We start from the raw sequence: 14,137 nt of genomic DNA on the forward strand, positions 1-14,137 counted from the left end.
GGGCCTGTCACAGCTGGGATAGAGGCCACCACCCTTCATGGTGGTCATTCCAGTGACCTGACGGGTTCCCACCTGATTCGTACACACTCTTACAGGGCCAGCCCAGGTTTCCTAGCTGGTGACCCCAGGTTTCCCACAGCAGAGGCTTGGATGTCTCTTTCCATAAAGGCATTTACTCATAGTGCCATAACACAGAAACAGCTCAAGCTCTGAGCCTCTGAGGAGGGGGCCTGGAGAAAGGAGACCCCGGCTCTTGTCCCCTCACAGTCCAAGTGTGCCAAAGTCTCACTTCCCTTCCCGAGTCATTGACTCCGGCTGTGTCTCAGTATCCATATTGTCCATCCATCTGGCCAGCATCTTTGTGTCCTGTGTTTTGCAGAGTTGGCACTTCTGGCCTCTTGCCTGGGACTCCTGCCACCCAGAGCTCAATCTGCAGCTCACACTGCAGGGTACAAACTAAGCTGAATGTATTCCTCTGCTCTAATCCTCCTTGGGAAGGACTTTTCAAAGAGTTCTTGCACCTTGGCATCCTCACCCTTTTTCTGGGCTAAAAGTGGAAAGCTGTCTGATATTGTTGTTCTTGCTTTCTTACTATATGCTGTGTGGGGGGAAGAGTGTTTAGTTCTGGTGCACACCAGTATATACACCTGTATTCTGCCCATTCTTTCCTAATGCCTTGGAAGTCTTAGCTAGAAAAGACTTCATTTGTCACTGAAACCTTATTAACTCACTTTCATTAGCTGAGAAAAACAAGCTGGCTTTTTGCATAGTTATTTTGAAAAGGGATTATTGGTTTGTGTACAGCATCCTTGTAGGTCCACCTAATATGATTTATTAGCTATTACTTTACAACTGTAATTTTGTTTAAGGACTCCTGTGTTTAAAGGACTAAAATATTAGATGTAATAAAAGGAAGGAGTGTTCACTGAGCTGGAAGCTGCACCCTCTGTATTTCCTGTGGAAGTTTAGTGTGACTCATACCTTGGCTTGCCTGCCTGTCAACTTTTCTGATAGAGAGCAACTGAATTTGCTGTTGCTTTCTCCTCTCAGGAAGTTATTCCTACTGCTCTTCTGCACAGAGCTCATTTAGTCAGCACAGTGCCACCTGAGCCTCCCTGCCTCAGTTTACTAGATTTGATCCAAGTTCTATTTCACATTCACATTAATTTTTTTAGTTGGCTATTGACACATGCTTTTATAGATCCTTCAAGTTAGCAGTCTTTCAATAGGTACCTTTTCTTTTAGTACTTGTCAGTAAGTCACAAGTTAGAGCTGTATTTTATTTATGGATATGTGGCTTGATTTTGGTAGCTAAAAGGACGTGACATGTCCTCTTTATGACACTGCATCTTAAACACATAGGACAAGGTTCCAAATACCTGAAGGTGTTTTATAAAAAGAAAACCTTATGAGCTAGATAGGCCTGTTTCTGTTCTCTGCATATTTTTTATTATTGGCAGACTTCTCTAGTAACCATATGACCTTTTGAGATTTTTTACTCAGTTAGCAAGGCTGAGATGCCCCAGTTGTCTCAATGCAGTCATGGTTACGGATATTAGAAATGTCTTCACCATGTTTAGGAAGGAAGCCATCTTAAACTGATTATAGGTAGATTCCAGGAAGATAACTGTGTTGTATCTAGGAAGAAGAAGTGAAAGGACCTGTTTCTTCTCTACAAAGGAGAAACAGGTGCTGCAGATGTTCTGTGGCCTGAGAGTAGAACTTTAATTTTTGCTGATTTTTTAAAAGTGCATAAGGTGACTAGTTCACCTGAAGATGTCATAGTGAAGAAGTATTGAATGCATAACTCTCATGTATCTGAGCAGCTGCAGACTCCTGTTACAGGACTAAATCTGCTATTTTACATTGCAGCAGCTTTCCTTTGCTCCAAGTTAGTGATCTGCGGGGAAAGTGCTGGAGCACTTTCAATAAGTGCTTTCAATAATAATTTCACTAAGGTGAAATATTTCTGTCATCTCTGCCATGGTTCAGTTCCTGGCAAAAATCAACTTTTCTAATATGACAGCATCATTGTAATGCCACTGCAGTGGCAGGTATCTCTAAGGGGTTATTTGGAAATTATACTTCCATGAAGAATTTGTCCATGCAAGGGGGAAGTGCATTCCCAAGGGTGTTGTTGTTGGTTGCTGCTGTTGGAGATCATTTGCATGGGAGATGCTGTTGTGCTATCTATTACCTGACTGCAGAGCTGAGTCAAATGTTTGTCTGCTGGGAAGGAAGGGTGCATTTCGTTGCTTCTGTTTATTAACTCCAGTTTTTTTACTGGGAGTAATGTCAAATGTAAACGTTTTGTTGTTTTTTTTTTAATTTCTTTTCAGCTGTGATAGACAGAATGTCAGCAGAATAAGTGACCTACTCTCCAAAACTTGCCATGAACCATTTGGTTGGACCACCTGAGGGGGAGATCTGTGAAGAGCCAGCAAACAGAGCAGTGAGTGAGTCAGTGGAAGCTGACCTGGAGCACTCAGAGGTGGAAGAGGAACAGAGGTATGCGGTTCGCTACCCAAGGCACATCAACAGCAGCCACGTGGGCCTGTCTGGGCAGGAGGAGGAAGGCATGTTAGCTCGGTCAGCCAGCACTGAGAGTGGTTTCCACAATCACACAGATACTGCAGAAGGAGATGTGATTGCCACAGTGGAGGACAGCTACGATGCTGAGAGAGTGCAGGAAAATGAGGATGAGAGTGCATATGCAGTGCAGTACAGGCCTGAGTCTGAGGAGTACACAGAGAATGCCGAGGCTGAGCATGGCGAGGCCATTCATAACCGAACATTGCCCAATCACTTACATTTCCATTCCATCGAGCACGAGGAAGCCATGAATGCAGCCTACTCGGGTTATGTCTACACACATCGCCTCTTCCACCGAGGAGAGGATGAACAGTATGCCGAGGCTTACGCTGACTATGGGCTGCAGGAGCATGTGTATGAGGAAATAGGAGACACACCAGATCTTGATGTTAGAGAGGGCATCCAGCAATATGAGCGGGAGAGGGAGGAAGCTGACAATTACCGCAAGGAGGCACTTGGTGCCCGCCTTCACCATTATGATGAACGGTCTGATGGAGAGTCTGACAGCCCTGAAAAAGAAGCAGAGTTTGCACCCTACCCAAGAATGGATAGTTACGAACAAGAGGAGGACATAGATCAGATTGTAGCAGAGGTGAAGCAGAGCATGAGCTCCCAGAGCTTAGATAAGGCAGCTGAAGACATGCCAGAGTCAGAGCAGAGTTTGGAGCATGGCCAGGCTCTTGTCAGCGGTGGGCATGAAAGTAATGGCCAGCTAACATCTGGTTCTCGAGTTACATCTGGCTCGGGAGAATCTATACAGAGGTACAGCAAGGAAAAAAGAGATGCAATTTCACTGGCCATCAAGGATATTAAAGAAGCTATTGAGGAAGTGAAGACGAGGACCATCCGTTCTCCTTATACCCCTGATGAACCTAAGGAGCCTATCTGGGTGATGCGGCAGGACATCAGTCCATCCAGGGATTCTGATGACCAGAGGCCACTAGATGGGGATGTGAGTACACAAAGCTTTCACCTCTCAGGTTATATGTGTCTAATTCTTTTAACTGTGACATGCATGGCAGTGAGGGAGGGTGCATTATATTCTTGTTCTGTGTCTTATTCTTGAAAAAGTGCTTTGTTTTAAATTTGTACCATAGAGAGCATAAGAGAAATAAACATGCATTATCAAGTAACCAGATTTTTCTTCATTTAACTCTGCTGGCACTTCAGGTATGATGTATAAGAATTTGTCACATAAAGCTCTTTATGTGTCTTTTCTGAAACAAATGCTGTTATATTTTTTTACTGCCATAATATAACTTAGGATAGCAACCAAACAGTTTTCTACTGTCTATCTTTGTATGCTTTTGTTAACTCTTAAGTTTCTAGGTTTCATGTTCTGTTATGTAACAGTCCCAACAGTTCTGTCAGAAATCTGGCAATATTCTTTATGATGATAGCATAGTCAGATTCATATTCTAGACAACTTGCATGTCAACTCGAAGTCTCTGGAACTCAGTGTATTACAGACCTCAGTGTATTACATTATCAATGTAAAGAGGTATTTAAAGCAACTTGAGTATTGAAGGCAGTTGTTCAGATTTAAGCTTTAGCATTTTTGAAATTGTGTACTTTTGGCATGAGGTTTAACTTGGATCAGGGTTGTCTACCAGATTGTGGTTCCAGCTGTCTTTAAGTTAATAGTTACAAGTTTTATGAGTTTTCTGCATTATTTTATAAAATAAACTCATAAGCAACTGTTGAATGGGTTAAATTTATGCCTGACATGAAAAGAGCTGGTAGGCTTAATACACTGACCAAAAAGTCTATTACATGTTCCTATGTTATACTTCAAGGGCAAGTACCTGCAAACATTGCTCCATTCGTCTATATTGCTGTGGAATAGGTTTCGTGATCTTTTGTTTGGGTTAGGTTGTTGTGGGGTTTTTTTTGGTTTTTTTTGGGGTGGGGTGGGAGGAGGGTTTGGGTTTTTGTTTGTTTGTTTTTAGGTTTTCTTTTTGTTGTTTTTGGGGTTTTTTTGTTTGGGTTTTTTGAAGAACAACAGAAGTAGAACTTCTTGTGTGTTATTTTGGTATTTTAGACTGAATTATTGTAACATTTTAGGAATACATGGGAACTATTCATGACACTTCAGTTAATGCAAAGGGAATTCAGATGGTGAAAAAAGATCACATGCCAGATATATGTGTAACAGGCTTCTGATTTGTTTATCTCTCTTCAAAATGAGGAAGGCTAGTATTCTACAGATAGGAAGAGATTTCTGGAGCATGGTGTTTAGGGTGCTGTAAAAACATGCAAACCGATTGATACATACAGCTTCCAGATTTTTTTTCCTGCAAAACTGTTAGAAACACAGTGATGAGGGTGTTGTAGGGTTTTTTCTTGATTCTTAATAGAAAACCTAATTGAATCTTTAAGAAAGCCCAAACAAACAACTACATTGCAAAATTTATTTCTACAAATATTTTAAAAGTTATATCTGTTACAGAGTTGATTTGCAGTCATATGGGGAAAGAAATCTTCCCGAATTATTTTGTGTGGAATCATTTTTAACTTAACTTTAGAAGTTTACAAAACTAAAATTATTTCTGTCCTCATTTTCAAATAGATCACATTACTCTTTTCTACACATTTTATTTACCGTATTGTCTGAAAATGCTGTTACTGCTTGGAAGATCAAAGAACTTCCTGTTGGTTCTTAACTGATTGTAACAGAGTGCCGTGATGGTCTTGGTGACATTAGGCTGTGGATCCTGAGAGCATCAAGTTCTTCTGAAGGTGCTTCACCTGCTCTCCAAAACCCAGGTGCATCTTGCAGAATTGAACTTTTTTGAGATGTGCTGATATGACTTAGCCTGGTATGCTCACATACTGAGCAAAACAGTGTTTTTATTGGACTCTGCATACATTAGATATTGAAGTACAAAGAGGTTCCCATTTTGCACCAAAAATTTGATCCCTCATTCAATATTTTTTGTACCATGTCAGATAAGAACCTGACTGAAATTTTCAGGGCTGGCTGAAATCAAAACAGTGATTTATAATTACAGTTGTTATAGCTCAGCAAAGAGAGAAGTGATGGTTGGAGATGCACAATAAGTCTGTGTTCTCAGAAGGAAGAAGTAAGTTACACAAATAATTTAGATGATCTATAGCAGATTGAGGAGAAGACTTGTAGAAGGGACTTGGAACTGACTAGGAATTTTGTTTTTCCCTGAAGAGATAAATATTTGCTTTACTGGATTCTTTAATTTAGATGGCAACTCAAAAATTGTCTGATTTCTTTAAAGCAGCATTCCTAGAATTGCTTAGCTGTAAATTGGGCAAAAATAGCTTGTGTTGACTAAGTGACCATAAGTGGTCATTGTAATAAAAATGTAATTGGACCCCATTCATCTAATTGTAAATTGTTCTTCTGTCTTCCTCAAGAAAAAACACACAATCTCAGATGGGGGCTTTTCAGTGTAACCGGTATATGCCAGAGATGTTTTTCAGTCTGATTTGTAGTATTGGCCTGGAAATGTGAGTGTTTTTACCTTCAGGCAGACACCATTTTCTTGCCCCAGAAGTATCAAATTGCTACAGATAAATAATGCAAATTGGATGCTTTTTTTGCCTTCAGTTATTTTGCAGGTCTACTTTGAAAACTACCCTCAAATTATGTTAAACAGTTTTCGTTAAGAGATAGAACTTACCTGAAAATATTTCTAATAATATTGCCTTCTGAATCATGTGGTACATAAGACTTCTTTAGACACAAACAACAGAGCTAGAAGCTGTCCACTGGAGACCAGTGAAGCAAGAAGAATGATTTGTGGTTGAGGCTCATTAAATACAAGTCTCCTTTGCATTTTTTCCCAAGAAAGTGACTATTACTCCGCAGTGCTAAGCATTTGAGTAATGCATTCACAGCAGAATGTTTGGTAGCATGCCATTTAGAAGTGTCCAGAGAGTATTTTAAGAAGCTAATAATTTAGAAGTGTTTAGCTGGCCTGCAGCTAGGTATAGTTTGGGACTGCTAGGAAAGACATGCAATGACTCTGACAGTAAGAAAGGTACAGATCGCTGTATCTGTGTGGATTGATTCCAGTTTTATTCACAGATTAATCTACCAGGATTATCAGTCATTCCTTGACATTTCTTTTCAAAAGAAGTGTTTGGTAAGGTGTATGAGAAAAGTAAATTGCTCACTGCCCATGGACAATTCTGCTGCAATAAACTCTGGTAGTCCTGTGGTGTAGGAGGCAGGTAGCAGACTTCTGTGAATAAATAAATAGTTTAAAGAGGTACCTGTTTAATATTTAACAATGGAGAATATTAGCTGCTGTGTACTTTGTTGCACCCTGGTTTAATGATGCATGTTTTCACTTGAATCAGAGGTGGTCTGGCCAGTGAGTTTGTGGGAAAGGTGTTGTACTTGTGTATTTGGTAAAAGCTGAAAAATTCTCAGTGTCTTTTGAATAAAGGCAGTAAGAGTATTTTTAACATTTGCCACACAAATGAGATCTGTACAATTGGCACATATTTCCAAAGTCTGTTTATCAGAAACCTTTTGAACCAAAGCAGACCATCATTTGGATATGGCTTCATGAAGATCTCTTTTTCAAATACAATAGCAGTTACTGCTGCACAGCTGCAAGGAATATGGCATCAGGAAACTGACCCTTGATGGAAAAGACTGTGGGACTGCATTGTTGCTTCTTGTGGAACAAGACTGTGGTTTTTGAGTGTGAAATGGAGAGATTTTGTTCACTCATAAAATCATGAAGTCATAGAATGGTTTGTTGTGGAAGGGACCTTAAAGATCATCTAGTTCCAGCCTCCCACTAGACCAGGTTGTTCACAGCCCCATCTAGTCTGTCATTGAACACTTCCAGGGATGAGGAAGCCACATCTTCTGTGGGCAATCTGTTCCAGTGCCTTACCATCTTCACAATAAAGAATTTCTTCCTAGTATCTAATCTTTACCTGCCCTCTTTCAGTTTGAAACCATTCCCCTTGTCCTGGCACTACATACTCTTGCATGTAATCTCTCTCCAGCTTTCATTTAGGCAGCCTTCAGGCACTGGAAGGCTGCACTTAGGTTACCCAAGGCCTTCTCTTTTCCAGACTGAACAATCCCAATTCTCTCCGCCTTTTCATCATAATGAAATATGATGAAAAGTTAATAGCTGGAGCTATGAAAAAGGTTAAGCATGAACCTTGTAGTAACACCTGTGCCTGAGAGTAGTGGAGTAAGGGACCCTTTAGGAAAATACATTTTAGATGCACACAGTTATCTCGCTGGAAGGGTAGGCCCATATCCCATTTAGGTAGCTCTTGCCCACCATTCTTGTCAGATTCTCCACTGGAAACCTGCTGTGAATGTGCCTAGCCAAGCACAGAAATTGTGATATTTAAAGGTCTTAACAGAAGATATGCAGTGCATGGATCTGGATTTGAGGATAAATGTTCATCCACATGTTCAAGTGGAAAGGATTTCAGTTTTGTGTAGTAGATAATTCAAAATACAATGAAATATTCTGGTGTTTAAAGTGTATGGAAAAAAAGTATCTTTGTTACAGAGCTTTGAGAAGAGTGGCTTACTTAGTTGCGGATGTTGTGGATGTACAAAAACCTACTGAGAAAAGCACTTAAAGGCTCAAAAAGTCAAATACAATTTCTTGGGCTGTGAATTAAATAGAGTGGAAGCAGCCTGAATGCTTCAACTCTGCCATAATCAGAAGAAAACAGTGGTTTGGAAGTTGAAATAACCAATTTGAGAACCAATTACCATGACTTTTTTCTGAGTTCTGTTCAGTTATCCACAGGGTTAAAGATCTGAAAACCAAGTTTTGTTCATGTCGTCCTGTCACTGGTGTTTATAATCTCTGTTCCTTTGCACACATTTGAAGTGGTGAAATGTTAGAATAAACCCTAACACATAGTAAAATCACATATATGGGTGGTTTGGATTTGTGAAGTAGAAATTCAGAACTGAAGACAAATCTGCCAGGTGGAACAGAACTGAGCTGCATTGTTGTGCTTCTCTGTTGTTTTTGATTATGTATATTTCATTTCAACCCTTGCCTTCTCAGTTGCAGGATTTTCTCAATTTGGATACCTCAGTGTTTTCATGGAGATGAATTTGCCTCACTTTTTCCACAGCAGGAGTAATGTATTATTAAAAGGCAATGGAGAAGTCTTTTAAATAATTAAGCAGGCTTCAGTAATAAATGAACTGAGGAGAAAAAGTGAAAGGAAACAATTGAAATAAAGATGAATTTTTATTGAGAGTATATTGTTGAGTTTTTTTCTGAGTTGGTCTTTTAAAACTGTTGGTTGAGCACACAAAATGTAGGTCAGCTTTCCATCATTTATAAGAGACCCAGACTTCAGTTTATGCAGGGCAAAAAGCCCCAAATCCCCCAACCAAAAATCACTGAAGAACCAAAGCAAACTAAAACACCAAGCATTTTATTCATCAGTCACACAGAACAAGACTTCAATTTAGCAATTGGTCTGTTTGGAGACAAACACTCCCAGATTTACTTGTGTGCTTGTGCATCCCAATAAACTCCCAGAGTTGCTTGGTTTTAAACATGGTGAGCATTGGATACATAACCCCTTGAATATTGTTTTGTTTGATTATATTTTTAAATTATTGAAAGATTAAAATAACTTGAGTTTTCTGTGTTGGAAACTAAAACAGCACTTGCTATAGTTAAAATCTTCTGAACACGCAGGAGGAATCCACAGTGATTTTTTTCAGACTTACACATAAAACTGCACTGGAAGTCGAAGTGAAACTATGGCTAAGGAAGTCCATGCTCAAAGAAGCAGCAAGCACTGAGTCAGGTCTCTGAAGTGGGATTATTTTTTGTTGTCCTGATGGTGGTAAGTGACAGGAGGCTCTGTCTTTTCAGAACATCATCACCTGGATCAGGGGAAATTCCACAAACCAAGACTTCCCAAACTGCATTTGTTCTTAGATACAGTTGGTCTGTGATCCTATGTGATTGCTCCAGCATGTCTGATCCATTGCTATTGTTTTCCTTAAGCCATGTACAAAACACCTCCTTTGTTAAATGTGTAATAAGACTATTGTATGTGGTGTTATCTGCATAGGCAGGAATGATTTCTGTTGACTACCAGCAAGTGTCTTAGCCATACGCAAATTGGTAATTTCTGTGGCAGCAACTGCATGGGTCAGGTGTTGGATCAGTCAGCAGAGGCCTGGCCCAACAGCTGCCAGTTGACAGAGCCCCTCACTTCAGATGCTAACTACCCAGGGTGGTAGCTGAATTGATAAATGGTGCTTACCAGTTGTCTTGGGCACAGGAGGAGCCTTTTGGGGGAATCTCTTTTGGCTGCCTGAAATTCTTCTGTGGAGAGGTGCTGTAACAGTTAATCAGATGTGTTGTTCTGAAGGAGCGGTTCAGCCAGTAACCTTCTCTCAGGTCATCTTGTCCTGTCATGTATGCACAAACTGACAGGGGGCAGGTCCTGGACCACCCAGCAAACTGTTAGGTAAGTGCACGGGGTATGTGCAGAGGCAGTTATACCAGAACTACAGTACACAGTTAAAGCCATATGTCAGAATTATAAGTTGAATTGCATAGATTGTGCCACAGTATGCAGGTATGTGTAAAGTGCTAAGTTGGTACCATTTTTATCAAGCCCACCATTTTTAGCACTGTACTTAAAACAAATTTTCAACGAAGACAACCAATAATCATTTGCTTTTAGCTTAATTCTTTACGGGTATTTATGCCGTATGGTCTCAGTCTGTATTTTAGTGAACAGAATTTGAGCTGTACAAATGACAGAGGACACTGCCATCACATATTTGGTCTAAAACCTTGGGGATTTACTGCCATAGTTGTCCTGATAAAGGCGGTTCTTGTGATAGAATGCATCTGGCTATACTTGCGTATTGAACCTGAAGATTCCATAGTGCTTTGACCTTTTCTAATACTGTGTGGGTTCTTTTCAGTGCACTGTCTCTAAAATAAATAAAATTTAAACCCTTGCTTTATCTGATTGTCTCCTGAGCTAATAATGTACAAGGAGACTTTGCCATACCTGTGCCGATATATACCTGTAGGTAGACATTAGTGTCAAATAAGTAATGTCCTGTTGTTTAAGTGAATCTTGAATTTCTGAAGCATTTGTGGGTTTGTCCACATATATGGTAGTATAAAAAAACTCTGAATAAACTACCTTTTTCAAAACAAAACATGACCAGTACTGTTAACATTTTTGCAAGCAACATGGACAGTGGGATTGAGTGCACCCTTGGCAAGTTTGCCAACACCAAGCTGAGTGGTGTGGTCAGCACACTGGCGGGAAGCGTTGCCATCCAGAGGGACATGGGTAGGGTTGAGAGGTGGACCTGACCTGTGAGAGCCTCATGAAATTCAGCAAGGCCAAGTGCAACGTCCTGCACATGGGCAGGGCACTCCGAAGCACAAACTGGAAGAATAAATAGTTAATTGAGAGCAGCTCTGCAGGTAAGCACTTAGGGATGCTCATCAGTGAAAGACTTCTTGCAAGGGCATGTAGTGACAGGACAGGGGGGGACTACTTCAAATCAACAGAGTGGCTTTAGATTAGATACCATGAAAAATTGTTTAGCATGGGAGTGGGGGCGCACTGGCACAGTTTATCCACGTGCCACATCCCTGGAAGTGTTCAAGGCCAGGCTGGATGGGTCTTTGTGTAACTCAGTGTATTGGAAAGTGTCCTGTCCATGGCAGGGCAGTAAAATTCAGATGATCTTTAAGATCCCTTCCAATATAAAAGATTCTATGACTCTATGATGTTATCCCTTCTGTCCTAGCCTATGTGACCCATAAGCTGTACTCTCTTCAATTGATCTGCTGCTAAAAGCACATAAAGCAATACAGCTTCTATGAGTTTCAGTGTTTCAGTGTCAGTTACATGTCTCTTCATGAGCTGTATAGGAAACAGCTGATTGACTTGGATAGGTTAGATGCAACACAATCCTCTCCTTTTACTAGGTCCTTTACTAAACCCCTCTGCACAAGAGCAAGGAAGGTTTCTCAGGTGGAGTGGGTTGCATTTTAGTTAGAGTCAAAGAACGCCAAAATTGAGATGGAGAATTTTTGGATGTACCAGGTTGAGTATCATAAGAAAAATGTAAGTAGATATTAAAGGGAAAAAAGGATAGCTGTCAGTCTTTTACTGCTTCATGTAAAAAAAAATCCATTGATAGACCTCTGTGCCTAATAAGAGCATGCATCATGTGACTTTACTGTGTTTCTTCTGACAACAACTTTGTTAGGCTTCTAAAACTTGTTTTGTTAATAACAAATGACAGTGAAATAGTCACTAAGCCTTTATTTCAGACTTTGTTTAGAGCAGCTGTGCAAATTATCTATTCACTGTGATCCATCAAAATATTTCTTGTTATTGTTGTGACTGCATTCTTTTCTTGTATGTTATATACAGTACTTCCAAAAATGCATTTTGATGTCAAAGAGATCTGAGTGTTAATTCTTCAAAGACTGGACTTTCCTGTACAAATGTTTTCAAGGACAGCTCTCATGTCCTGTCATGCAGCAGACTTTGTAAGATGTTTGATATTTGGGTTTGGTAGTTCTGGTTCTTGGTTTGGTTTTGGAGGGTGTTGTTTGTTTGGTTGTTGCTGCTTGGGGGTTTTTCTCGCCCAAAACACATATTTGAGCAGACATTCAGACTCTGTATTTGAACATATAGAAAGGCATGTAATAACGTAGTTCTGACACTTTGTAGATAAAAGTACCTGAGTAAAGGTACTTACAGTGCTACTAGAGTAACTGCTAGTACATTTGAAGTGATGTGCCATTTCTTAATGCTAATTGTCTGATTTAAATGAAATCACTAATCTTTATCCTTCAGTATGTGAATATGAGAGTTTTCAGCCATCATAAAGAGCGCTTTTGTGTGCATGCACGTACACATCTCAGGCATAACTTGATTTGTTTCTTGTTTAAAGCTGAATGCTACAATGTCTAGATGCCATTATTGTATTGATAGTATAATGCACCATTTAAATTTATTCCTAATACATAAATACTGCATAATAATAAGAATGTGAGCACCATGAAAACTCTTTCTTATGTAAATAGAAGTTGCTATTTGTGCAGTTGCACTGTTGACTGGTGATTACAGAGCAACTCAAGGGAGCCTGTATCTCTCCCACAGCCCCTGCTCATGTGCTCTGTGTGGCAAATAATTCTTCAGTCTGATGGTGCAACCACATGCCAGCTTTCTGGAGATTGTTTCACAGCTGCATCTTCTGTCTTGCAGTTGTGATTCAAAGTACAGGGAGATGAAGGGACCACTCTTTAACACAGGAGATATCTAAAAGAATTGCTTCTTAGCTCTTTGGAAGCATCTATTAGTTAACCATAAATTTAGTACTTAGTTATTAGCTGAGAGATAGAGGAATGTCTGTGAAGAGAAGGAAGTGGAGAAGGGAGTTATGTTTTCTTGTTTCATTTCATATCTAAGGGGTGCTAAGAGAAACTTAGATGTTTGGGGTTTTAGTTTTTGTTCCTGGTTTTGTTTTGTAGGGTTTTTATAGACTATTTCATGGAACCGAATTTTTCAGCTGCAATAGATGCAGAGTATGAGGGTGGAGCTGCTGCCATCTCAGGCCCCTGGAAATTTATCCCTTTTCTGATAGGACTCATTGGCTCAGAGAAAAGCTATGTCACACTGTTTATGAAAATATGAGAGTAGCATTTGATTTGTTTTGCCATCAGTGATGAACTGTTGAGCTGGCACAACTAGAGATGCATTCTTCCTATGTTAAAGGAGTGTGTAGAATGCCACGGCTATTGGGCTGAATACCCAGCTGTAGGTAAATGATAAATTTCCCTTTTGAGGATTTCCATTTTGGCTTGGGCAGACATATTTTTTAGGCATCTCCTTAAAATCTTCCTCTAAAAATGTCTGCTGGGTTAAAGCTTTGTACTCTTTCATTTCGGTCACCTTCATTAATTCCACATTCTGTGTTCTTGAGTGTGTCACACCCTCATACCAGGACCCCCTGCTCTGTACTTCAGATACCTTGCTACAGCATTTTATGATCACCAGCATTCATTAGGAGTTGTCTATGATTAGAATATCCTTTCCAAGAACATTCTTCCCCTTTATCAAGATACTTGTTGGTCAATCACATAGACAGTTTCTCCACTGAATTGTTCATGGAAAAAGGAGAAGAATGAGAAAATCTGATCTAAAGAGCATGTACTGAGCTGACAGCATGAACTGTTGAATATTTTCCAAGTCTTTACTGTATCTAGATTGAGGAATCCCAGTTCTTGACTATACTGGTATTGAATTGTCATTGAATATATCAATAAAATCTTGAATACATCAATATTACTCTGCACAGTTGATAAAAGTTGTTTTCTAAAATAATGGAATAACCTTTATGGACAACTGCTGTGACCTTCCTCTGCTCAGATTAGATTAGTTTAGCACTTCAGGTTAATAATACCTGGCGGCCTAAGTGTTTTTGGGGAAGTTTCAGTCTTTTATTAATTTCTCACAGTTTGACAACTAAATAAACTTTAGCTGAATCCCTGTGTGC

At 39.8% G+C, this 14,137-nt stretch overlaps 1 protein-coding gene across 2 annotated transcripts in view; it reads left to right on the forward strand.

The window, feature by feature from the left end:
* APBA1 (amyloid beta precursor protein binding family A member 1) overlaps positions 1-14,137 on the forward strand; it is a 77,105-nt gene that overhangs the window by 34,321 nt on the left and 28,647 nt on the right. For both annotated transcript variants that reach the window (XM_039710060.1, XM_039710061.1), the window contains exon 2: positions 2,340-3,544. In XM_039710060.1, the coding sequence (XP_039565994.1) occupies positions 2,393-3,544 (1,152 nt within the window). In that variant the 5' untranslated portion in view covers positions 2,340-2,392. The remainder of the gene's footprint in view (positions 1-2,339; positions 3,545-14,137) is intronic.

This window comes from Passer montanus, unplaced genomic scaffold (assembly GCF_014805655.1).
Source record: "Passer montanus isolate IOZ18808 unplaced genomic scaffold, ASM1480565v1 scaffold222, whole genome shotgun sequence".
Classification (NCBI taxonomy): Eukaryota; Metazoa; Chordata; class Aves; order Passeriformes; family Passeridae; genus Passer; species Passer montanus.